Genomic DNA, 25,099 nt, shown 5'->3' on the forward strand with positions numbered 1-25,099 from the left:
CATCACGAGATTTTCCACACTGATCTCCTTGGCCACAGACTGTTCCAGGATATGAGTACTATGCAGGTATATATACTAAGCACCCTTTTTTTACTGCAGTGTATAGAATTGAGATCTAAATAGACAGTATTTAATCTTTATATTTCCCCTATTCCAGAATTCAGGGCACCAATCACTTCTGACTCATTATCATCCTTTTGATATGAAACACATGTCCAGCACACAATGAACAATGGCAGGCAGAAGGAAGTCTGGCTTATCTTTCCCTTAGTAACCTTAACAAGCTAATATGAAAATAAACCCTTCTGTTCAGAATTCACTTTTGACTTCCACTAGTCCCACAAAGCTCTCTCTCTGTTTTATAAGAATTTTTTTTTTTTTAATTACTGAAGAGCAGAAACATGCTAATTTAAATTACCCTTTACTTTCATTTTCAATGGGAAAAAAAAAGCGGGCGGGGTACATGTTTCGATAAAAGAGGTTCTGAAACTGAAAAATTCACACCTTTTATGTTGGAAGAGAGCAGCACACCTATGGAAAGAATAAGGTCCTGGCTTATCTGTTGTAATTGAACAGAACAGGAGCTGCCAGTAGCATAAACTGATTGGTCATCTAAGGAACTTTGATAACTCTGCACTTAAATGCAATATAATTCCCTCAGGAAACAAAATAGAGGTTTTACTGCAGTCTGGTTTTCCTTCTTTCAGAAGCTTTTTGAAAACTATGTACACAATTAGGTATTTCCAGTTTAATCATATTTTAGAATTTTTAACTATTACTTAAAACTCAAATTCTGTCTAATCAGCCCATCTGTTAGCAATGGTTATAAAATTGTGTTGAAGATTAAAAATGTGATGCAGTGTCAATATGTCCCAGCATAATTAAGCTTGTTTTATGATGAATGACTAGGATATGGCTTTTGTCTACTTGAGCAGCTTTAAAGTAAATTTTCCAAGTTTAATGTACAAAGTGCAAAGGTATGTACAGAACAACAACAACAAAAAAGTAAAATCTCAGATCCTCTATTCATAGATGTGGTATCTTTACATGCCTTTGGAAATGCCAGCAGAGTTATTCCACATTATAACCAAATTCACTGTCAGTCCATCAAACACTATCTTGCCTCTACCCTTCTCCTTGAAGAATGACACCAAAACAGGCATTAAAAACACAAATTTGCTAAATTCATTATTTGTTTTAGAAAGGCCAGCATGACCTGTATAGGCACTAGCGGAAAAATTAGCACAGCACTTGCTTACATGAATTGAGGGTATTGCTAAAAATACTTACTCTCTTCTTCAGTACTTGAAGCATTGCAACATTAACGTTTTAAGCATTTTAATTCTGGCATTACTGTGGAACTTCTATATATAATCATCTCTATTGGAAAACCATTCTTTATGTGGACACTTTATCCCTTTATAATGTGTCCTTGGGGGGAAAAAACCCTCATTTTGCAAAAATAGAACTGCATGAGTCCTTTATACAGAGTTTATGTGCTACACTTCCTGCAGTCTTCCTCCCCTACAAACTCTGCCTGCAGATGAAGTGTTTTAACCTTGCCCTCTTAATTTATTCTACATTTTAATTTTCAATAAACAGATGCCGCCTCTTTTCGTGCTTGTTTCCACATTGTTCCACATTCTGCCTGGGTTGTTTCTGCATGTGTGAATATTCAATTATCTGTTTCTCCACGATTCTGCAACTGATGTACTAAATGTCTGTACAGGTTTGAGGGAGGGTAACTGGGGAAGGTAAAACTTAGATGAAAAAAGAGTTACATACAGAAGTTTCAGCTCTTCTGAAAGTCAGGAACTTGGCTGAAAAGCTGCTAAACTAAAAAGAAAATCATAAGCCACAACTAGAAGTTGAAGGATTAGAAAAACATTGCAGAAGCAGAACTGCTGCATACTGGTTCATAACATGTGAGTGTTTCTTTAGTCAGCACGTGGGTGTGAAATGCTCAAGAGACACCAAAGTGGCAGAAGAGGCTGCTGGTGCTGCTACTCCTTGTGAAAATCGGTCATTTTATGGATTAAAATAGAAAGCAGCTGATTCACTTGTGGTTATTTATAGCTAAAAGCTGATAACACATTTTAGGACTCAAAGGTAAGGTATATATTAATATACTTTAATTAAAGCTATATAAAAGATAGAATATTATTCTTTATGGGAGTGGCCTGAAAAAGAGCAGAGAACAGCTCTTCAAGACCTCGTGGCCCAGAAGTCTTAGCTGCAGATATAAATAGCCTCAATGTGTAAATCTAAGGAGTTCAGGGCACAGAACTGCACTCTTCCAAACGGGACAGTCAGTGACTGCTGCATTATTCACTGGTAAGAGCACCTCTTTCCCTGAAGCAGTAGTGAGTTCTCACTACAACTTGTCCCCTTACCTTGTGTACTCCCAGATGGATAAATGACTTGTGTTGGCATCTGCTCTCACACTGTGATGATCAGACTCTGGCAACAGAATCAGCAAGTGTGGAAATTATTCTTGTTCTGGACAGCTTTATGGCTGTGTGGAAAAACTGAGCTAAACTGTGTGTCAGAGGTATGTACCAAAACCAGTAGGGTGGGTAGGGACGAAAGTTGGGTTCAGAGTTGTATGTGTGCCCAAAATAGTACAAAATTTAGAACATCACAGGTGGATCAAGAGGTCACGCACAGGATTCTGCAACCATGGCAGTTTTAGAAGCCAGAGACATTCAATGGAAGGATGGCAGAGCAAGGACATGTTGATTCAGAAACTTCAGCTCACCAGGCAGCCTTTGCAGGAGTCCTGCACAGCTGCAGGTGGCAGGTGAAGCCAGCTTGCTCTCCCATCCTCACTCCTTCCAGCTCAGACCCCTCAGTCACAGCAGGATGCTTCTCTGTCTGCTCTTGCATTCAAACTTTTCTTACCTGGCAATTATTGACTGGATTTTGCTGATATGGCAAGGGCTATCAGACATTTTCTGACTTCGGGTGCAGCAAAGCACCCTCCATCTGTCCTGCAGGTCCTGCAACAAAAGCGGAAAGACCAGATAGGAAAGCATGGCACAAAAACTTAAATGACTGAGAGGCTGCTTTGACAGACCTGTCTAATCAGTGGAGCCTGATGATTAAGAACCAGAGCAGGATCCTGACACTAATAGGAGCATATGTGTTGTCCTGAGGCTCTGTGGCAGAGCTACCCCTAACCAATATAATGCAATTGCACAGCTGTTTAAAACTGCCATTCACAGTGCAGACAATTGGTGACAACAACCAGAGCAGCAGAAGTGTCCAAAGTGCAGAACAAACATGATAAATAACCTTCCTGCCTTTCAAATCTCAAATCAAGAGGCACATGCTGCTTTGCAAAGGAAGCTGCCCCCCTCTGCTTCTCAAACCCAGGCCACTGCTGCCACTTTCTGCCGCTGCTCAGCAGTCATCCTGATCCATCCTAATCCCGCCCCTTGCTCTCCAGAAGCAGCAGTTTAGAAATGATTCCATAGCTACAGCTGTGGTAAGCTATGAGATCTGGGAATAAAAGTCTCCAAATTAAGCTAAGACAAAGAAAACACACTTGGCACAGTTGCCCAAAAGTGCCTTGGGCTTTACAAACAGGAAGTGTCAGTTCTGCCCCCAAAACAAAAGCAGATCACTCACCTGGTGTGGTACCTCTGGGATGACACTCAAAGGCCCTGCACACATATTTTGGTTATTTTAGCCACCCTCTTCTTGAAAAGAGACATGTACCCCATTTGGGTCCCTGAAACCCACACCTAAGTCAAAGTTAAATACTTGCCTGCCTTGCCTGCAGCTCACACAGGAAAACAATTTCTGTAAATGGACTGTTCAAAGACCTGTGCCTTGCATGCAGATTTCCAGGAGATCAAACAAATTAAACCAAGAAATTAAAATATGTCTTGATGTGCAGCCTATCCAGCTCCCATGCAGCATGGAGAAAAGTCCTGCCCAGATACAGGCATGCTTGGTGCACAGAGGGAGATAATGTTAGCAATTCAAGTAGGTGTGCCAGGCAAAGACTGCAACTGCACCTCTGCTCGAGGCAACAAAAGTGAGAAAGCTCAGCAAAAAAACCCCAAAATGCAAAAACCAAATAAACAACCAAAAACCAACCACAAAACATTCCAACCTGATAAATATGGAAAAGGAGAGGTGATACTCCCCCCGTACATCGCCCAGCAGAGACAGAAACGATACTAAAGTTACCTCCCTGTAATCAAACCCTTAAAAGTTAAAAGATAGTTTTGATTGGAAAGTGCTGCTCACTGGACAAAGTCAAACCTGTTCCCATCCAGCAGGCACAGGCATAGGCACGGGCTACTGCTGCAGGAGCATCAGCAGGAATTTGATAAGTCTGCTCAGGCAGCACAGTGGCAGGGAGCTGATCAGTAGGTAAGGCAGAGAAGTGCAGAGTATCCATAAATCAGAAATAGAGAAAGATTTAATTACATGCTTGGTTAATATTTACAAACATTGACATTTTTGTTCAATATGTAAATAAAACACAGAGATAAGAGACAGGGGCTGCAGTAGCCAAGCAAAGCCAAAATATATCTGGTTTGAGTATTTGCTGGCATATGCCTAGAGAGTGGAATGGAGACAAACTGTATAAACTGAAAGAATAAATAAATAAATATTGACATTGTTCTACACCTGTTTAGCCTCTGGAGACCAGTGATTTGTGGGACCATATGTTGGACAAAATGAGACTGTTCATTGATAATTGTAAATGTGGTGACCCCTTGCAAACTGGATATTAAAAATATTTAGTAAATGGCACATTTTAATTATACAGTAAAGAGGCTGATCTCCACCATTAAAAGACTGCAGCTGCCAGGAAGAATTGATCATATGACAGAAGGTAACATTTATTTGGTAGTAGACCTTGGTAAATGACATCCCAAACAATCTTTAGATTCTAAGACAAACACATTCAGTTCAGACATGAATTTAACCATGAGGCTTCATTTTCTTTGCCTTTCAGCTGAGACAATTTTTATCTGTTTCTCATATGCTATAGGGCTTGTTTGTTTTTTATTTTTCTTTTAATCTGTTTTGAAGTATTTAAATTTCAGATGAAGCATTATTAAATGAGAAACTGTAAACGATGGAGTTTGGAATTGGAAGTCAACACATTTGTTATTCTTTTTGCCAAAGGTATTGAGTAAGTTGCATAATCAGCACAGTATTATATCATCTTTGTCAAAACAAACAGAGCTTTTTAATTGTCTTTGAAATCGCCACTGGTGAACAACGGAATGTGCAGACTCCAAAGAGCAGCAGGGAAAGCTCAGAGCTTCCACAATATCTGACGAAGTTGCATAAGGAAATGAAGAAGACAAGTAGCAAGCAGTCAGTCACCAGCAGAAATGCACAATGCTCTCACATATCTGCTTCTACGTTTGAGGTCGAGAAGAGAAACCGCACACAGGCTTTGTAACTCCCTGCCTGCTTGCTGTGATACGACTTTAAGACAGATGTGTGATGGTAAAGCAGCAGCCCAAGCGGATTGATTCTTCTCACTGATCCACAGAAACCCAGGGTTTGATGTTTTCCCCCTCCACTTCTGATGCTGTGAAGTACAAGGAATGTGTCACATTGTGCCAATCCTGTGGTGAGGCACTTGCAGAGTCTGAAGGTTGGGGCACGTGAAATAAGGAGCTGGAAGGAAGCAGGCTGCTATTCCATTGGAAGCAAAGGGGAGTGTAGGCCCATAGAATACCTCTTCCTTCCCCTCCTTGCTAACATCCAGCACCTGCATGGCAAAGCATACAAAATATTTTTGGGATCAAAGAAGAAAGCTGAAACAAAATTTGCTGGCACCCACCTCATGTATTTACAATTAATTCCAGCAGAAAAGTAGTTTCAGATAATTTTTAGATTATTATGGATCTGGTGATCCATTTGCTGTTCTCATCACCCAATCCAAAACCTGAGTGCTGTGGCACTTGGGAGCAAACAATGACACTGGATCCTGCTTCCTGGCAGGAGAATGTGCAGCCCTGCAAGTGGGTTACTCTGCACAGAAGGGCTCCTGTCAGCGCAGAGCACAAATCGTTTATCAGCTCCAAGGTATTTAGGGGGCACAGAAGCTCTATGGAAGATGGGAATGCCAAATAAATTACTGACCTAAAGTAAGTAAAGGTATTTGAAAAAAGTGGAATTTTTTCTTCCAAAGGAGAGAGCAACCTCAGTTTTCCTCAACTGGAAGACAAAAGGGCTAGTTTTGCTGGTTAAAGCCAGGCACACTGCCAACAGCTGAGCAGGGACAGCACACACAGCTCTGCCAAATCACTCATTATATTTCTTTTCCCTTTTATGTGGAGACTGTGTCAGGCAGGCTGCCAGTTCACGAGCAGTCTGGGGGTGTGGACAAATGTCCATTTAAGAAAGCAAGATCCCAGGATTATTTTTGCTTGTCACTAAGCCGTATTCAAAACCCAGGTGCAATACTGCAAACTACCTGTTAGATTATAAACGATCTCACTGGTGGAGCACAGCTGCTATACCTCTATACTGTGCTATTACTCCATCAAAGCACTATATGTCATCTATATCCAAGTCAGCCTGAATAATTTTTTCCAATAAATTTTTTGGTATAGTACCCAACAATTGCTAAAACACAATTATGCTAATGATCAGAACATGTTTTTAACTGTTTATCTTGCATTATCTTACTCTTTACAAATTCATCATACTAAGTGTTCAATACAGGACCAGCAGCTTGGCAACCTAATATACTCCCTTCTTATGCTAAGCCTAACTTCTAGTCTTATGGGACAGTTTGGAGGTGAAATTCTAAAATCCAAAAGGTTGGAAGCTAATAAGATCATTGTTTATCAGCAAAAGTGCAGAAACTGAGATATAAACAAGAAGTTCTGTCTTTAACTGCCCAGAGTCACAAAGCAGTGGCTGTGATGCAAAACTGCTTCACTGAGAAACATGCAGAAAGATAAGAATTCCTTACTTCTGCACCAAAATATGCCATGAAAGCCATGGATCTGCAGGTGAGCTGCTTTTATAAGAGATGGGAGAGCAGAAGAGTTTGTTGGACAATCCCATTGCCTAGGGCAGGGATCAGAAAGCTTCCATTGAAGCTTTAAAGCAGTAGGGCAGGTAGCAGGCTGACTGTGCTTGATCAATGAACAACTTTAGTCCGGCTGTCCTTCAGGAACACAAGTTGGAAAGAAAAGAAAAATCCCAACATGCGCTGCAAAATTCTTAGCCCCATCACCAATATCTGCAAACCTTTTAATTTTGAACTTGAATGTGTAACCAGTGAATATATACACATTATTTTATCCAAATCTTGCCAAAGGAAAGACAATTCAATCCTGGTTTACTGGAATATTTTACAGGAATTGCATCTATTGGCTCATCTGGAAATACTTTTAATATCTACAGTATTTCCCCTCTGTTTATGCAGGTTCAGTGGCTGCATAAGAAATAACCTTAATCTCTCCTCTTCACATGTATTTTCCTTTTTTAATAACAGCTGTGCAAAACTTATACTTGCAAAATTACTGGAAAAGACTTTAAAAGAAACCTAAATCGCTCACCTGGATACATGCCAAAGGCTCATTTGTCCAAATCGAATAGCCACCAACTAAATATATTCTACCATTGTGGACAGCAACTCCAGACTCATTTTGACCTAAAGCAAAGAAGGAAATAGAAACCACTTTCAGTGTTCAATTAACCCTTTTAACATCGAGTACTGCAGTTCTGTAATGGGATGCAAACACTCCTGCCAGTAACTTGACTGTTTCAGAATTCCCAACATGTTGGAGTAAAAGTGAGGTGTGGGGGCAGCTCCTTGCTCTCTGCAGGGGCCCTGCCTGGTGCTCAGATGAGCAATAAGCCCAGAGGAGCATTAATGTGGCTGTGCAGGGGACCATCTGCTCCTTCCTCACGTGTGTCACAGGTGACAGGCACGGTCCCCACCTGCCCCTCAGCCTCCATCAGACACCAACACCAAACAGCCATGGAGACTGAGAGTGCCCCTCACGTGCTGCCCACACCTGTTCAGCTCCTCCAGGTACAAGCACGGTGAAAATCACAGGAGCTGCTGCACAAGTTCATCCCCATGGCAACGATCTCCTGACAAGTTTGGAAGTTTCAAAGGAAAAATACAGCCTTTAAAAAATCTGTACCTACACAGTTCACCAGGCACATTTACTGCCAGTTGGACTGACAGAAAGAAAGGCTCAGATAGCTTCTTAAGGCACAGATCACAAACTGGAGGCAGTGGAGAGGAAGCTGCCTCACAGCATTTAGTGGGACAGGGTCAGCTCCAGAATAAGGAGGGTGCCTGTGGGGCTAGGGCTTTGCATTTGCAAATCAGATGACATCCTTCTCAAAGGCTATCAGGTCCTCCACGTAATAAAATAATTAATGAGTGAGTAAAAGACATATGAAAAATCAGTTCTGTTAGACCATGTGTAATTCCTTTTTAATCTATGCCTCTCTCCCTAGTGTCCATCAAGTACTCTGATGGCCTGATTTGGAAACCAAGCAACCCTACTGTTGGTGCTTCTCTGAGTCACAAGCCTGTCTGGAAGCATGGCCAACAGGTTCAGGGAGGTGATTCTGCACCTCGACTCCACCTGGTGAGACCCCACCAGGAGTGCAGTGTCCGGCCCTGGGTATCTTACCACAGGAGGGGTAGTGGTCTGTTGGAACAACTCCAGAGGAGGTCACCAAGTTGATTAGAGAGATGGAGCACCTCTCCAATGATGAACGGCTGCGAGAATTGGGGTCTGCTCAGCCTGAAGAAGAGAACGCTTCAGCCTGACCTAGTTGTGCCCTTCCACCACCAGCAGAGAGCCCACCAGAGAGTTGGAGAGGGACTTTTTAAAAGGACATGTAGTGACAGGACAAGGGGGATTTGCTTCAAGCTGGAAGTGAGTAGGTTTAGATTAGATATTAGGAAGAAAGTCTTTACTCTGAGGGTGGTGAGGCTACCAAAAGAAGTTGTGGATGCCCAATCACAGAAGGTGCTCAAGGTTGGATGAAGCTTTGAGCAACTTGATCCAGTGGGAGGTGTCCCTGCCCATGGCAGGGGTTTGGAACTAGATGATAAAAAAGGTGTCTTCCAAATCAAACCATTCCATGATTCTGTCTCTCCCTGGGATTCAAGGGGATACTACATCTGGGAGTTGTATCAGGTGGAGGTGAACTTTGGTAGACTGGGCGGCAGGGACAGTGAGCTGCAGTGTTTTGCAAGTTCCAGCTCTAACAGTTCTTCCTAATAAGTCAAGAAGAACTTTACAGATCCTGTAGTTAACTAAGCACTCAATTTCTGACTTGATGGAATTCCTACAAGGACATGTCCTTTTGGGTAATTTATTAAGAAGATACTGTTTAGAAATAAGTGAGAGTTAACAGATTTCAATGAAAGCTTTGCCCTATAATTTCAGCAGAAACCACTACAAAATGACGTTACATGGCAAAGATACATCAGTCTCTTGTACACTCAAACAGGGAGCTAAACCAATACCACAGGCAAGCTTTTGGAGAATCAAAAAAGAGTACTGGTGATATTATGACAAATTATTTTTGACTGCTTAATTAAATGAAATTTATCTGCACCTTCTTCAAAATTTAATGTACAATGTGCTAAAACAAATGTTCTATAGACCACTGAATGCCAGAATTGTAATGAAAAGTGTCTTTTTGGTCCCTAAATTGGAAACATTACTAGTAAGTTCATGGAGTTCCACATAATAAAGGCATCTAAAGGGAAAAGATGTTTCAGTTCAAGAGTAGTGAGCATCCCTTTTGCCCAGTGCTCACCTGTCAGCATGTTGAAGCTGCAGCGGGTCCACTGGTCAGTGTCTATGCTGTAGGAGTCTATGTGACGGACCAGGATGCGGTCGTTGTTGTAGTCCAGGTCGTTCCCACCCAACACGTACAGCTTCCTTTGGACAGCGGCCATGGAGTGATACACCCTCCTCTGCAGCATCGGGCTACGGCTCGACCATTTGTTCTGGAAAGAGAGAGAGCTTGTCTAAGCACTGCTCAGACACCCCTACAGTGGCAGTGCAGTGAACAGTAGCACAGTACTGGTTTCTTCTTACCCTTGGTCAGGAATCACAGGTGCATATCCTGGTTCTGTTCATATGCTAGATGTGTGCTGGTTGTAACACTGAATGAGGATAGTGGACTTTCAATATGTGGTTGACAGTTCTCACATTTAGGTTCATTAATTTAATGGCATTTCTTGCTCTATTTTTTTTTGTCTAGCTCATCAGGTTTCAAATATATATTTTTTTCTCTATAACTCACTAGCAAATTCTCCTTAAACCAGATTATTAAATGTCTCCTTTGTATACAGTGCTAAAATTATCTGTACCATGAGCTCTGTTACAAGAGAAGAGAGATTCTTCTGCCTTTTGTTATTCAGAAGCTTATTTGATCTTATCCTTGGTGAATAAAGCAACAGGAAAAATAATTTCCTAAAGAATCTTCTCAAATGATACATTTGGTCTAATGTCAATCCTTCATTTGTGGCAACTTAGAAAGTAACAAACTTTTGTGAATTTTTCTTACTCATTAACAATATTCAAGAATTTTATCTGTTGAGAAGAGAGGCAGGAAGACATGGAAGACAAGGGATTAAAGCAGAGTATTTTATACCTGAGAAAACAATTGCTCCAGCTATGCCTACCAAATCAAACAATCTGAATTTAAGTGGAGGAAGTTAAAAATGTGTGAGGAATTTTTTTGTGATACATGTGCAGCAACTCCAGAGTCTCTAAGCCTTCTGCCTTTTAACCTTCACAATATATAGCTACACATTTCAATGTGTAATAGTTGAATATTGGGCATTAATGTTTGCATTAGTAGTCCAGTCTCTTAACACCAGACTATAGACACCATCTGCTTTGCAAAGCCTGCCTGCATCCCCTGATTATATCTTTAGCTTCCTCCACTGCAGTGCCTGCCAGGTGAGCCTCAAAGCACTGCAAAGGCAGCGAAACAGAGGGGCCTGACAGGGTCATTTCTAATAAGGCGGTGTGTGAATACTAATCAGCGGTGGGGAAGCAGAGGTCAGCGCAGCCGGCTTGTTGGCAGGTAGCTGTGTGCTCGGTGGCAGATGGCAGGCATTATCGACTCGCCACAAAGGCCTCGCGCAGGAGCGGGCGCCGGCGCTCCCTGATAGAGCTATTGAGATTCCGCGCGAGATGCAAGCAGATGTGATGGTTTCCAGTAGCCACCGTAAACAATATGCCAGCAGAATTTTTAAAGAGAGTTGGTGTGTACAAACACGAAGCAGACGTCTTTTGAAGAATGCGAGTGCACAATTCCCCTGTAACTCTTCACGCGCCAGGGCGGGCTCCTCGCCACCAGCATGGCACACCGAGGCAGCCCCAGCAGCGGAATTTTGGGGTGCAACTTTCACATCAGCAAGTGAAGAGCCCAGGTGAAAGGTACACAATTGAGACATGGCATCCAAACAGGTGTCCCCCTCACAAGCAGTGTAAGATTGCTACCTGTAATTGCTCCTTGGATTTAGGACAGTCAGCATTTGTAGTCAATGATAAACCTGCACCTCAAAAAGAACAAGGCAGGTGTGTCATCTCCTGCTTTCTGCTTCAGGCCCCATATGTGTGATGCTTTAAAAAGTCTGTGGGAACCACACAGAAGTATCTCCTGGAACAATTTTGCTCCAAATACAGCAATCAAAGCCTCTATCCTACAATCAGAAAAGTCAATACTCTTCCACGTGGGTGTAAATCAGGCTATGCAACTCTGATTGCAAGCTTAGGACTTTTAATTCCTAATACAAGCAAGAGGGCACAACCATGCCCTAACCCTCGGAAATGGTTACTGAGCTGTGCTAACCTAATCAAAACACATACATAATGTATGAAATAATCCCTAAAAGATATTTTAGGTGCTTGGGTAATGAAATGATAGGCACCGTTGCAGTCAGCAGAGTAAGTCACGGCCAGGTAGTACAGTTCTCCAAGTATTCAGGAAACAAAAAGGACCATATATGCAATTCAAAACAGAAATGCCAATGACAAGGAGCAGTTTTGGAACACTGACTTTGAGTACACATTGCCCAGGACTGCTGGATTACAAAAAAAAAAAAAAAAAAAAAGAAAAAAAAAAGCGGCAGCAAAATAAATAATGGTAAATACAGGGGATTTAAAGCACATTTCTGTGTTTAATCTAAGATGTTTCCAATTCCTGCAGGCTTAAAAAACATAGTAAGTTGTCAGGGTCTCCATTACTCTGTTAAACTGATACATCAGTACAAAGTGAATTTAATACACCACTAATTCAAATGGTCAGCACTTTTAGCCTTATGAAATCTTTGTATGTATTTACCAAGAGATCTGTTTGAAACAAAACATATATAGCACAGACACTCACCTGCTTAGGATCATAGACCATGAGTCTATTTTGATATTGTGCAGTATTTGTTACTCCTCCTATAAAAGAGTTTATACAGGTTACATTTTTTCATATAAGCATAGCCAGGACCAAGATCAGTACAGCAAAATAACCAATTCTAGAGTTCATTTGCAGATAATCATTATATTGCATACCACCACTTCTGCTTTCATTCCATTGCACTTCTTAATCTACTTACAAGGGGAAAAGCAGCTCCATTTGTCAAATATACAGACACAGAGCAGCATCAATAAACACCCCCCATAATTGTAGAGCTAATTTCTTGGGCCAAAATGAGTTAAAAGTTGATCTGTTTATACATAACTGTGCATTAAGCCTTCATCAAGACACAAAGATAAAACCCATTCCTGTTCCAAGGAACATACAGTGTGTGACACAGTTTAAAAGAGGAGGAGGTGGGCTTGCATCAATGAGAAAGAAGAGGTCAGAGCTGTGCCTCACCAGGAGCATGACAAGGGATACTACTGCCACTTAGAAAGCACAGTTCAAGACAGTGCAAATGTGCTTACCTAAACATTTGAAAGAAATTCTCTACTTAGCTTGTATTCTAGAGAAAACATCTCCTTGTTTAGTTGTAAACTTAGGTTGGAAAATTCCTCCACAGCAACCAGAAACAAACCTACCCTTTACTTTTCAACAGTGGTCAAGAAAGCATGGTGTAAAGCACCTCAGAGAAGCTCAGAACAGATCTACCCAAATAGATGCTGCAAACCATCTGTTTACCTCAACACTGTAAAGAGACATTTAATGCCCAGTCATCCTCTTCTTGTTTTGTTTTAAATGGTAGATTGCACTAAGTAAACATGGAAAACTTCTTCATCTATAATCTTACCTGTGCAAACATGGTTTTGAATGTGCTCAAGCCTTCTGGGGACATGGTGTCACTGCAGCACTGCCACAGATCCAAGTTTCCCTCTGTCACCATGCTGGGCCCGTGGGAAGATGGAATCAGAAACAACCCTGCAAGCTGCACCTCACCTTCATCCTGCCAAGAGGGCTGGGCAGAATTAGGGCACATCAGTGCCCACAGACCAGGGACACTCATAGTGACAGACAAACTATTTATATTGCAGTTTTAACAGCATGTACCAATAGTGGACCAAATTCATAGAAACGAGAGGGAGGATTTTCATCTTATTACATTTCATTTTGTTGACACTTCCCTTTTTGTGAGGGCATACCCTGTTTCAGCTGGGACAGCAGCACAGTGACTTACATTCCTGCTGGCTGAGCTATGGCCCAGTCCCACTAAGCTTGCTGGGCTGTTTTTTACCCTTTTATCCCCAAGCCCTGTGCTAAGGAGTCCTCATTTTGCCACCCGCCAGCTAGGCCAAGGGCAGCATTTTGGTTCAGAGCCATATTGTGATTTTGAAGCACTCTGCCAGCTCCCTCATGTCATTTTAGGCTGTAAGTTGGGACTGGTGTGCATTCAAGTTAAACCAGAAGCTCTGCTCCAGATGTGCACCAGCCATGCTCCAGTTCCTATGTCAGCATAAGGGTGTGAAATAATAACTGGTCTTTTTGGCTTTGTACCATCTGAGCACTGGGAACATTTGAGCCAGAGGACCAGAACAAACCTAGTTCAAAGCAAAAAATGCAAAGGGTTCATGGAGTAAACATAGAGAACTTGGTGCCAAGGTTTTACCTGTTGATCTGCTCCTACTGGGCTAAGCTACTTGCTGACATAGAAGTGCCCTCTGATCACTCCAAAAAACTTGAGTGGGGCCAAGAATCTATAGCAGAAACTACAGATACATCTATTTTAGAGTATTTTCTTCAACTGCAGCAGCAAGGAGAAACGATGGTTTTAGTTGGGTGCATCTCTGCAAGCACCAGCCTATAATGGGTGCCTACAGAGGGATGGCAGCCCAAACTCCCAGCTCAGAGATGCTCACAGGCTGAGACAGCTGGGATGAGATGTAGGCTCTCCAAACTGTTTCCATCACACTGTGCCACACCCTGCCCATCACAGCACATGTGAAGTGCACAAACAGGAACAGGCATTGGAAAGAAAAGACTGCCCCTGTGTCTGATCTCACAATCTGTTATTTGTCTTTACACTGTTGTGCAGCCTTCACATTCCTAGTGGTCATCAGCCACACAGACAAAACAATCTTTTATATTACCTGTTTTGTAATTTGATTTTTTTTTTTTTTTACATACAGTTATTTTCACTCTCATCACAATGTCTGAAAAAAGACATCAGATTAGTATTTTGAAAAATAAAAATCATAGTTATTTGGATTATTACCTCCAGAATGTTAAACTACAGGAGACACATTTGAAACACAATGCTTGGTCATACATTTCCATTCTGAAAGGACACCTTAATCTGGGGGGAAAGATGTGAAGGAAGAAGAGAAAGAAGAGTGTTGCTTCCTCGTAAAGTAATAAAATAAGCAAACAAGCAAAATTATTTCCTTCTCTTCACAAAGAGCCCCTCACATCAAGTACACAGCTTACATCTTTTCCCCTGCAATATTGCTCATCTCTGGTGTTTTATCATTACATTCCCTTCACATACCGCTCTTCACTTTTAGATTAATCTGCCAAAATGAGATGCTAAGGATTTGCATACAGATTTGACTACACAAAAATAGATCTGGAATTAATAACAGTCTCTATATGTTTTAATTTCTTCTAGACTGGAGTACCCTTGCCTCCAGCAGTATTCTTGGCTTTGAAAGTCATCAAGCTGATTTGTCTGCTCTTAGGTTATGATGCCACATGCTGCTACACTGTCCCCTGCAATCAAAGTGCTCACAGAGATAGATTCCATGCCTTCCCCTAACAAGTATATTTTATAGATTGGCAGTTTTGATCTCCCCTCCCCAGGGGGATAATCTGCATCTTAACAGGTTTCTATAGATACATCTGTCATTAAATATGCCATCTTATATCTGCATCAATTTTCAAACTCTAGTTCCTTCTAACTTTGAAGTGCTATAGCAAAAGTTTAAAATTTTCTGCCAAAATTCAAATTTAACAAGTCTGCAATGTCCTCTTGAACTATTTTTTTTAAATACTACAGACAGCTGGGAAAGGGCGAAAGAGCAAAAATATGTCTCTTAAAAATAAGAAAGGAAGGGGGAAAAGAGTTTAAATGGTACTAAAAATAATACATACTTTCTCAGAAAATAAACGGGGTAATTCTGAGAGAATTTCTTAAACTTCTCTGCTGTGTTTTCTATGAGGAGAGGACAGAGAGGCATCATAACGAGAGAAAGTAGTTAACAATCAAACTACACTATTAAATTTGATGTCAAGCAATAACAACTAATGTGGTAGTAACCCAAGAGAGAAGGAGAAAAAAAGTCTGTCTAGTTAAATGACAGAAAATTTACAATTTGGTCAGCATTTGCTATTTTTGTAAACAGAGTGATGATTACACCGCTTTAACGTGGGCAGCTTGCTTTGAGGACTCCAGTTCCTGGGAGGCAAGGAGCACCCTCAGGACAAGACTGCGTTTCTTGCAGACAGGAACACACCCTTGTGGAAAGGCCCATGGGCTCACAATGCTTTTACACCGCCACAATAACTGTCCCTTACTCCCTTGCAGGCTGCAAATGTTGCTTTTTAAGCCTTCCAAGACCTGTAAATTCCTAATTCATGCAACAGTGCCACTCTACATGGAGAAATTGCTCAAGGATTCCAAAACACACCTCGTCCATTCCTTTCCCACACTTGAGAAACATTTTATGCTATTACAATCCCCCCAAACACCCCACAAACTGTACTGAGAAACTCCTTCAAGACACACCTCTAAAAAAAATAAGGGTAGAAGGCAATCAACACTTGACATTTTCCTAAATGTTGATTCATTTAGGATTCAACATTTTCCTAAATGACAATTTATAAGCCACATTTGTCACGTGGCCTAGCAAGGCTCTCATTTGACTGGAGAAATCAAATCCAGTCCAAATCCCCCAGAAAATATCACAACTCTCTCTGCAGTCCCCAAACTAGGCTGTGTGCAGCAATCCGAGTTCACTGGGAGACGTGTAAAACTACATGTTGGCAAAGAGCTCCCATGTGTGCTCCTTCCAGAAAATCCAGGGAATAGACAGAAACCCATGACACGTACCCTGAGGTGCTCTGCTATTTTAAAGGAGAAATCTCTCCTCCCTTAGGCATCTGTGTGTTAAACACAAGATAATTTTTCCTCATCATGCAAACCTGCTGCCTCTTGCTGCAGCCAAGCCGGGTGCAGTGAGCACAGCTGAGCTGGAGCATCTTCTCCCAGGGTAAGGAGTCCCCTGGAAGAGGCCAACAGCAGCTCTAGTGCTCTTTGGCTCCAGATGCAATCCAGCCACAAACAAGAGGGGAACAAGCCCTAGGTTTGTTTAAATAATTAAAGCTGGATGTTTACATTCAATCAATGGCATCAAACCAATAATGTCCATCACTGAAAGGTGTGAAATCATTCATTCAAATACAGTAAAAATGAAGTCTGTATATACATAGAACATATAGAGACTAAGACTGGGCCATAAGGCAATTTTTATGCACTTGTTAATCTCCCATTCCCAGTAAATCCTGTGCCAGCCACATTATAAAACTTGATTTGGATAGATTCTGTGAACTCCTATTCCAGATTATTTTTCATAAAATAACTTTATAGGCTTTTGATCAGAAAAAATACTTCATGACAGCCTATGGATAGTAAGGCCATACTTTTCATCACAAATCACTTGCAAACTCAGAATAATTCTTCAAGATATGTTATCACCATCATTTCCTTAGTCAAAATCTCCACCATAGGGAAAAAACAATTTAAAAAAATCAAAAGAATGAATCTTGAAGTTTGAAAAAAAAAATATTAAGTACAAAGCAATTGTACAGGGATGGCTTGTTTACCCCCTTCCCCCAAGCTGAGTTTTTATGTGCATGTCAAGATGTTATTTTAGCTGACACACTTAAGGTCAGACAACCCAGGCCTCTGCAAAACACCAGTGTAACACTTTGTTTTAAACAAGACTTTTCATGTGCTAATCTCTGGAGCACCCAAGGCAAAGGGAAGTGTCATTAACCCAAGATGCAGGTGCAGGAATGGCCCAGAGCTGGAATGCCTGGCAGAGGTTCCTGCCCCTCGATGTCCCGAGGGGCACTAGACCTATACTGGTGGAGGAAGGTTAAGGTGGATAGAAAAGGAGGTCTCCAGGTTTGCATGTGCACTCCACAGAGGATGCTGGGAAATGGGCATAGTTCAAGTCCTTGCTCTTATGGAAAATATTTCCCCGCTTTTATAGATGTTAGTGATTGTTAGTCATGTTGAACTCCAAAGTGTTTAGTGTACTTTATTTATATTTCACTGAAATACTTCACTTTTCAAGCACTGTGGCATGCAATTAATTTGTGAAATTGGTCATGGCCTGGAAGAATCACCTTTCTATAAAATTTCCAAACCATCTGCCCAATGCAATGTCAGTACATTGTGGTTTAACCTCAGTCAGCAACTCAGCCTCACACAGCCACTCATTCACTCCCCCAGCATGGCATGGGGGAGAGAATTGGAAAAGTAAAACTGAGAAAATTAGTGAGTTGGGATAAAGGGAGTTTAACAGGTAATGCAAAAACCAGGCATACAAGCAAAGCAAAACATGGAATTAATTCACTGCTTCCTATGAGCAGGCAGGTGTTCAGCTATTCCAGGAGAGCAGGGATCCATCAAGCATAATGGTGATTTGGGAAGTCAAATATCAGCACTATGAACACCCCCCATTTCCTCCTTCTTCCTCCAGCTTTACATGCTGAGCATGACACCATATGATCTGGAATATCCCTTTGGTCAGCGGGGGTCAGCTGTCCTGGTTGTGTCCCCTCCCAAACCCTTGCCCATCCCCAGCCTCCTCACTGGTGGGGTGGGATGAGAAATTAAAACCACCTTCACTCCGTAGAAACACTGCTCAGCAATACAAAAACATCCCCATGTTAACCGGACTGTTTCCAGCACAAATCCAAAACATTGCCCAGACTAGCTGCTGCGAGGAAAGTTACTTCTATCCCAGTCAAAACCAGCACATTATTTTAATAAATTCTCATGTTTTGTTTTTCTTTAAAGAAGAAAATAAAAATAGGACTGTGCCCGAAAAACAATATATAGTGACATAAACATGAAAATATGGAACTCAGAAAACTCAAGGGCTAAACTCACTTGTGCTAAGCAGAGGGACTGACTAGGGCAAAAGGCTCCCTCTTTTAATCTGCTTCTGTCAGGTTAAAAACCCCAAAGAGGCGGTAGCAGCTGAGGAGTCCTTCTGTCACCTGAACACCAGCCACCCACCTCCTACTGCCAGAGTGTAAACTCATACAGTGGTTTGTTTTGTCCATTTTCCTTTCCTACGGCCTTTGCCATAATTTTATTATCTATTATTTTTGAAGCCTTGTCATATTTGTCCCAAAGGAGCAGCAAAGCAAAGCTGAAAATTAATCCCAATAATAATAGAAATCCCTGAAGTCTAGTTAGCTTTTGATCAGCAAAGCCTTTAAGAGGGCATGGGGCTACAGCAGAGGCACTGAGTAAGTAAATGGTCAGTGTGCAGATCAAGCTTTGATGACTCTCTCTCCAAATAGAAGGGCTAGAAGCTTATATTATCACTATTTAATTTATTCCCTCAATAAAATACTGGGCACATTTCCACAGTTCCCTTGCCAGCTGGTAGTAACAGACTGACTTTGAGAGCTCTTTGCTGATGACCTGTACTTCCCAGAAAAAGCAGCAGGGATACAGCTCAGAAACATTTCTAACTCAGACTAATTTTTTAATTACCTAATTTTAGGCCACATACTTCAAAATTAGGTTCCCTCCTGCATTACTAATTACTTTTATGCTAACATCTTATATTCAGTGATGAACAGTGGATTTTCCAGCAGTGACTAAGATACAATAAAACATCTCTCTGTACTATTCCCCAGCCCCTGAATGTACATGTACCACGAGCTACATTCTGGTCCTAAGCAATTAATTAATAATAGAAAGCTAGCTACAGTTATTACATCTCCATCCACTTTTCTTTTTAAAATAACTCTATTCAATACACAACCAGGTTTCAGTGTGAGAGTAAAAAATTCATATCGATATCTACTGAAGTGTAGTAAGTATGCTCTCGTACCTCATAATAACCTGTCATAATTGAGCGACTCAAAACTTCTAAGCACTTTCTTAGAACCTAACAAAACAGAACTGAAAAGCTGAAAGTGTCTACCTTATTCCACTGTTGGTAGCATTTTCAAATATAAATGGAAAATTACTGATAAAATATTTTTTGTTGTTTCACCCAGTTTTAAAGAATTCATCCAGCAGGCTTCCACTTACCTCCTCCACTGACTCTACAGCTCTGCTGGAGGCATATCCTTGAACACAATATCACTCCGCATCATTTTCTAAACACAAGTGGAATTTAAAACACACAGGTATGTATTCCTTTCACCTACATAACTAAGCACATGAATTAATCCTCAGGATAATTTCCCCTTTCCTAGTAAATCTGGAAAGACTAAATTTAATCTTCAACCATCTTTGACTTAAAAATTGCTATCAAATACTTTCTTGAGTTTTGGTTGTTTTGTTGTTTGGGTTTTGGTTTTTTTTCATTAAATTAAGACAAAAATTATTACTTTTTTCATTTACTGGAGGAAAGACCACACTGTTGGATTTTTAGATTTTATGTGAGACTGCTTAACACAATTTTTTAAAAGGTCCTATTCTTCACAAATACTGACAAATGTAAACCACAAAACAGGAAGAAAAACCCCAGCAATCAAGACACAACAGTAGTAACATCCATGTATTTGAAATGCCCACTGCAGATACACATCCCTCTCTGCTAATAAAATAGGAAAAGTAGTGAATAAAAAGGATAATGCTCTAAATACACCCAGCTGGTAGCCTAAGGGAGAAATTGTGTCCCATACTGTATCTGGGTCTCACCTCAGGATTCACAGAGCACAAACTCTACAAAACTCCCTAAATTATGGTCACTAGAGAAAATTACCCAAAGTACCTGCCAGGGATCTTGGTGATTTTCTGTGTTCTGTCCTGCTCTTAATTCCAAAGCCATCATTCATGACTTTAGTGTGTATGCATTAAAATACCTGCTAATTCCCCTGCCAATGCTTGGGAATCCATTCCCATGAGGCACTTAATCCATAGGGACAGAAAGGTACATCTGCTAGCCTAAACAACACACTTTGAGAAGCACAGCGAAGGCCTGAGAAGCTAACTTAATCTTCCATTCATATTCCATCTCTTCACCAGAGGCATTCCAGACCATATTAAAATCCCCAGAGGGTATCTATGGGGAAGATACCAATCACTGAACATTTACCTCAAGGGCTGGCCCCGTTTACTCATTAGCTTCCTTAATAAATATTATAACTATATAACCTTCCATGGCACACTTCTTAGTAAAGGGGGAACATTTTTCTGTCAAATCTTCTGTAGAGAGCATCAGTCATATTCCAGAATAACTACAGTAATTTCACGATTATAAGCCGCACTGAGTATAAGCCGCACTTCTGGTTTTAACAACTTTTTGGTTTTTTGTCCGTATATAAGCCGCACCTGATTATAAGCCGCATGTTACAATACAGAGTGTGATAAAAACTATCTATTCTATCACCATCTGTTGAGGGTTGGGACAGTGATCCTTATCTCAATGGCAGATAATCTGCTAATGGGCCATCCATTGAAACCAGGCGGGGCATTGTTCTTTATCTTTTCACACCCCATCCTTCTTCCAGCGAGTCATTTTCTGCTAATGGCCCATTGAGTCCCACTGTGTGACTGATAAAATTACTGCATCCCATTGGAAGTTGCTCCAGCCAGGGGGAAGAGCCCAACATTTCTTACCAAGATAAAAACAGAGGCTTTGGGACACTAAGGGAGTCCCTTTCTCCACTGGACTCCAGTGGAAAACCGGATTTCTCCACATCACCACTGGACCTCCAGAGGGAAACTGCACCTTGTACAGGAGCACTGCTCCAACTGAGCCACATCTGTCACTGCAAGAGGATGCAGTCACCATTTAATGGGACTGCTACCAACACCCTGCCTGATGGGGTGTCAGGTTGTACTCTGACTTTGTCAGGGTTTGGAGTTTGTTTCTTTGTAGTACTGTATTTCTATTTTGATTTCCCTAGAAAAGAACTGTTATTCCTAATTTCCATATTTTTGCCTGAAAGCCCCTTGATTTCCAAATTATAATAATTTGGAGAGAGGGGGTTTACATTCTCCATTTCAAAGAGAAGTTCCTGACTTTCTCAGCAGACACCTGTCCTCCAAACTAAAACAGCAACTTTTTGTTCTTTGTCCATATATAAGCCGCACCTGATTATAAGCCGCACTTTGGGTTCGGACCAAAATTTTAGTCAAAATGGTGCGGCTTATAATCGTGAAATTACTGTAATCCCCACTACAAAGACTGAGGAAACTAAGTCCTCCCACCCCCATCAATGGAACATAACAACTAAAGACTCAGTTGTAAACGACACATTATTTTTGGTCTATACATTCATCTATCAGTGCCATAAAGTTGTGATTACATCCAGACAGCCTTGTGCACTAGTTATGGACAGAGCCATGGATGATTTCTAAAAACGGTCATCTTGGCACGTTGCAATATCCTGAAGAGCAAATGCAAGTAAATCATGCATCTACCTTCAAGCCCTGGAATAACACAAGCTAACAGGTACTTAATTTTCCATTTCATCATCAGGAATAAATGAATCATAGAATTATAGAATATTCTGAGTTGGAAGGGACACACAGGAATCATCAAAGTCCAATTCCAGGCCCTGCACAGGCTCAGGAACCACACCATCTGCCTGCAAGTGTTGTCCAAATGCTTCTTGAACTCTGTCAGGCTGGTGTTATGACCACGCCCCTGGGGAGCCTGTTCCAGTGCCCAATCAACCTGTGGGTGAAGAACCTTTTCCTCACATACAACCTAAACCTTCCCTGACACAACTTCAGGCCATTCCCTCAGGTCCGGTCACTGTCAAAAGTACCAGATTATATTACAGAAACAATGTCTGGTTTTGTTTGTTTGTAGGAAGCACACAGAATTTATCATTGGAAATTTGTCCAAAAGTGCGTTATCCAGTTCACTGTGATTTATGAATGGCAACTGGAGACAGCACATATGATATCAGCAACTCTGAAACATTGAGTGCAATGTATACATTATGCCCCTATACTTCTAATGAGGCTTCAGTTCCTTTGTCCTCCCCAAAGAGAAAAGTTATCATGACATATAAACCAAAGATTTATTACTTTAATTCAAGCCAGTATTTTGGTATTTTGTTAGTACCTCAAACTGTGTGAAACGTTTTCTACCTGATATCCAAAGAAGACCATCCACCACATATCCCGCATGGCATGAGAGTGACCGATCAAAGGACTGTACAAAGGTCCACTTGTTCTTCTTGGGGCAGTAGCGTTCAACTGTGGGCAACACTTGACGCAATTCGTTCCTGCCCCCTACGGCATAGAGGTACTCATCCACGGCTCCCAGCACAAAGTGCTCCCGGCAGTTCTTCATCGGAGCTATCTCCGCCCAGCAGTTAGTGCGGGGGTCGTACCGACAGACAGTTCTCACGGCACACGTGCGCCCTGTGGAGTGCTCCACCTCTCCACCAGCTACAAAGAGAAAGTCTCCCATCACTGCAACGCAGTGGTGGCTCCTCCCCACCGGCATAGGCGCCAGCTCGCTCCAGTTAGCGATCCCCGCGATGTGAACGTTCTCCTGGTCTACTGGATTGAAGTATCGCAATTCCTTCACTTTGCAGACTTCTCGTTTTTTCCCACCAATAATATAAAGAGTGTCGGACTGGAAGCGAGGCTTTGTCCTTGCAGTTTGCCAGACTGGCTGTGCATAGATGCTCTGGTGGTAAGCCAAGGCCTCATTAATGAGCGCTGTTGCAGTTTCACTGGCTTGGACAAGAGGATGAGTAAGAGCTACAGTATGCAGTGTATCCACATCCATAAGGCCAAAGCGGACGTACTGGAGGAGTTCATCCAGGTACTGGTAGCGGCAGTTGTGTTCCAGCCACCTCACAGCCAGCTAAAAGTGGGGGGGAAGGAAGGGAAAAACATGACACATGTTATTTGCATACAATTTGGTCAAAATAGGGTCTTTTGAAACTCGCTTGCATTCCAAGAGCAAATATATACTTGCCTCAGTGGTTGTACCTATAAATCTAAAAAGCAGCCGTGAAAGCCTATTAGTCCACATAAAAAGGTTCAGTGTATATACAGAAACATTGTATTGCACCAGCTCCCCTAAACAATTTTCACAGCATTGTCAGCTGCTATGCAATACTCTTGTGCAATCTGTTAGTGTTGCTGGAGACCATGCTATTCCTGAATCAAGCTGCTGGAAAAATAATATAAACACTGGGGCTATGGGATCACTGGAATCACAGGTACACTAGAAAGAAGACTAATGTCAGAAGATTACAAAGAAAAGCCTTTTCTGCCCTCCATATTTAATCCCATTTATGACAAAACATTGAAGAACTGTAATACATTACATACTGAATCCTTCAAATTTTTTTTCTCCTTAATTTTATTTTATTTATGAAGTGGAGAAAGGTGTAAGGGGACAAAAAATAAAGTCAGAGAAGAGAGAAGCACAGAAGAGGCCCTGCTGGTTTGGAGCAGACAGAAAGCAACAATTCAGCAATTGCAGGTAGTATCAACATTCAAAATTTAACATAGCATTCAAATCACATAAAGCTTATTGGATCCAACTGGTCCTAAAAGGAGATCAGGAACGGCCTAAACCATTTCAAGAAATGTTGTGTAAGTTATTCTTGAAAACATTCAGCTATGAAGATACCAAAACTTCCTCAGGAAAACCATTCCCATGCTCTGATATCCTCTCAGAGAGATTTTTCCTCTTACATATGCAATCTTTAAACCCTTAAACTCATCGCTCCATTTTCCACCTTTGGGTTTATATTCCAGAGCAACCCTTGAAAATGATTCATCCATATGGAATGAAAAGGATTTTTTTACCTTCTTCTTCTTCTCCCCCTCAGATGCATTTTACTATTGGTGCAAGTTTCCTCTCCAGTGAACGAAAAATGTATTTCAATGCATCTTAGGTCATATTTTCTAAATCTCTGTTGCTTGGCTCACAGTTTTCTGTTATTGAAATGTTTAATGCTTGATGTTCAAAACTGGGCATAATCTTCATCTTAAGGCTGTAGTAATGGTGAATAGGTTGGAAGAATCTCTTTGATAGTAACAATCCATGCATTCTTGCTTGTACATCACTTTGTAAGACTGTCAAGTGCACTATGATGCTGATGATGCTTATTTAAGGTTATGACTGAGTACTATTCTCACCTTTTTTGTTGTTGGTTTTTTTTTTTGGTTTGTTTATGTGTTTTTGGTTTTTTTTGCAGAACTTCCACAGAGTATCATGCTTTCTCTGTCATTACTAAACTTTCTACTATTACTTTTGGCCACTGCTCCAGTCAAGATTATTCTCAATCCAAACTGTATTTTCCAAAGTCCTAGAAAACTATTTCACCTTCTGATTTTCTGAGAATATAAATCCCTTATTATTCTTTCATCCAAGTCATTATCAAAGACATTGACTAGTCCTGGATTAGAAATAACTACTTGATTCTTTAAATCATTTTGACACAGAACTCGTGGAGTGGGTGTTTCTAA

At 41.2% G+C, this 25,099-nt stretch overlaps 1 protein-coding gene across 3 annotated transcripts in view; it reads right to left on the minus strand.

The window, feature by feature from the left end:
* Window positions 1-4,834: 4,834 nt before the first annotated feature.
* The window catches only part of KLHL32 (kelch like family member 32), a 122,129-nt gene continuing 101,864 nt past the window's right edge, over window positions 4,835-25,099 (minus strand). For all 3 annotated transcript variants that reach the window (XM_033053723.2, XM_033053722.2, XM_033053724.2), the window contains 5 exons: window positions 22,754-23,480; window positions 12,376-12,434; window positions 9,787-9,979; window positions 7,551-7,645; window positions 4,835-5,746 (listed from right to left, as the gene is read on the minus strand). In XM_033053723.2, coding sequence (XP_032909614.1) covers window positions 5,585-5,746; window positions 7,551-7,645; window positions 9,787-9,979; window positions 12,376-12,434; window positions 22,754-23,480 — 1,236 coding nt within the window. In that variant the 3' untranslated portion in view covers window positions 4,835-5,584. The remainder of the gene's footprint in view (window positions 5,747-7,550; window positions 7,646-9,786; window positions 9,980-12,375; window positions 12,435-22,753; window positions 23,481-25,099) is intronic.

The sequence above is a fragment of the Catharus ustulatus genome, chromosome 3 (genome assembly GCF_009819885.2).
Source record: "Catharus ustulatus isolate bCatUst1 chromosome 3, bCatUst1.pri.v2, whole genome shotgun sequence".
Taxonomy (NCBI): domain Eukaryota; kingdom Metazoa; phylum Chordata; class Aves; order Passeriformes; family Turdidae; genus Catharus; species Catharus ustulatus.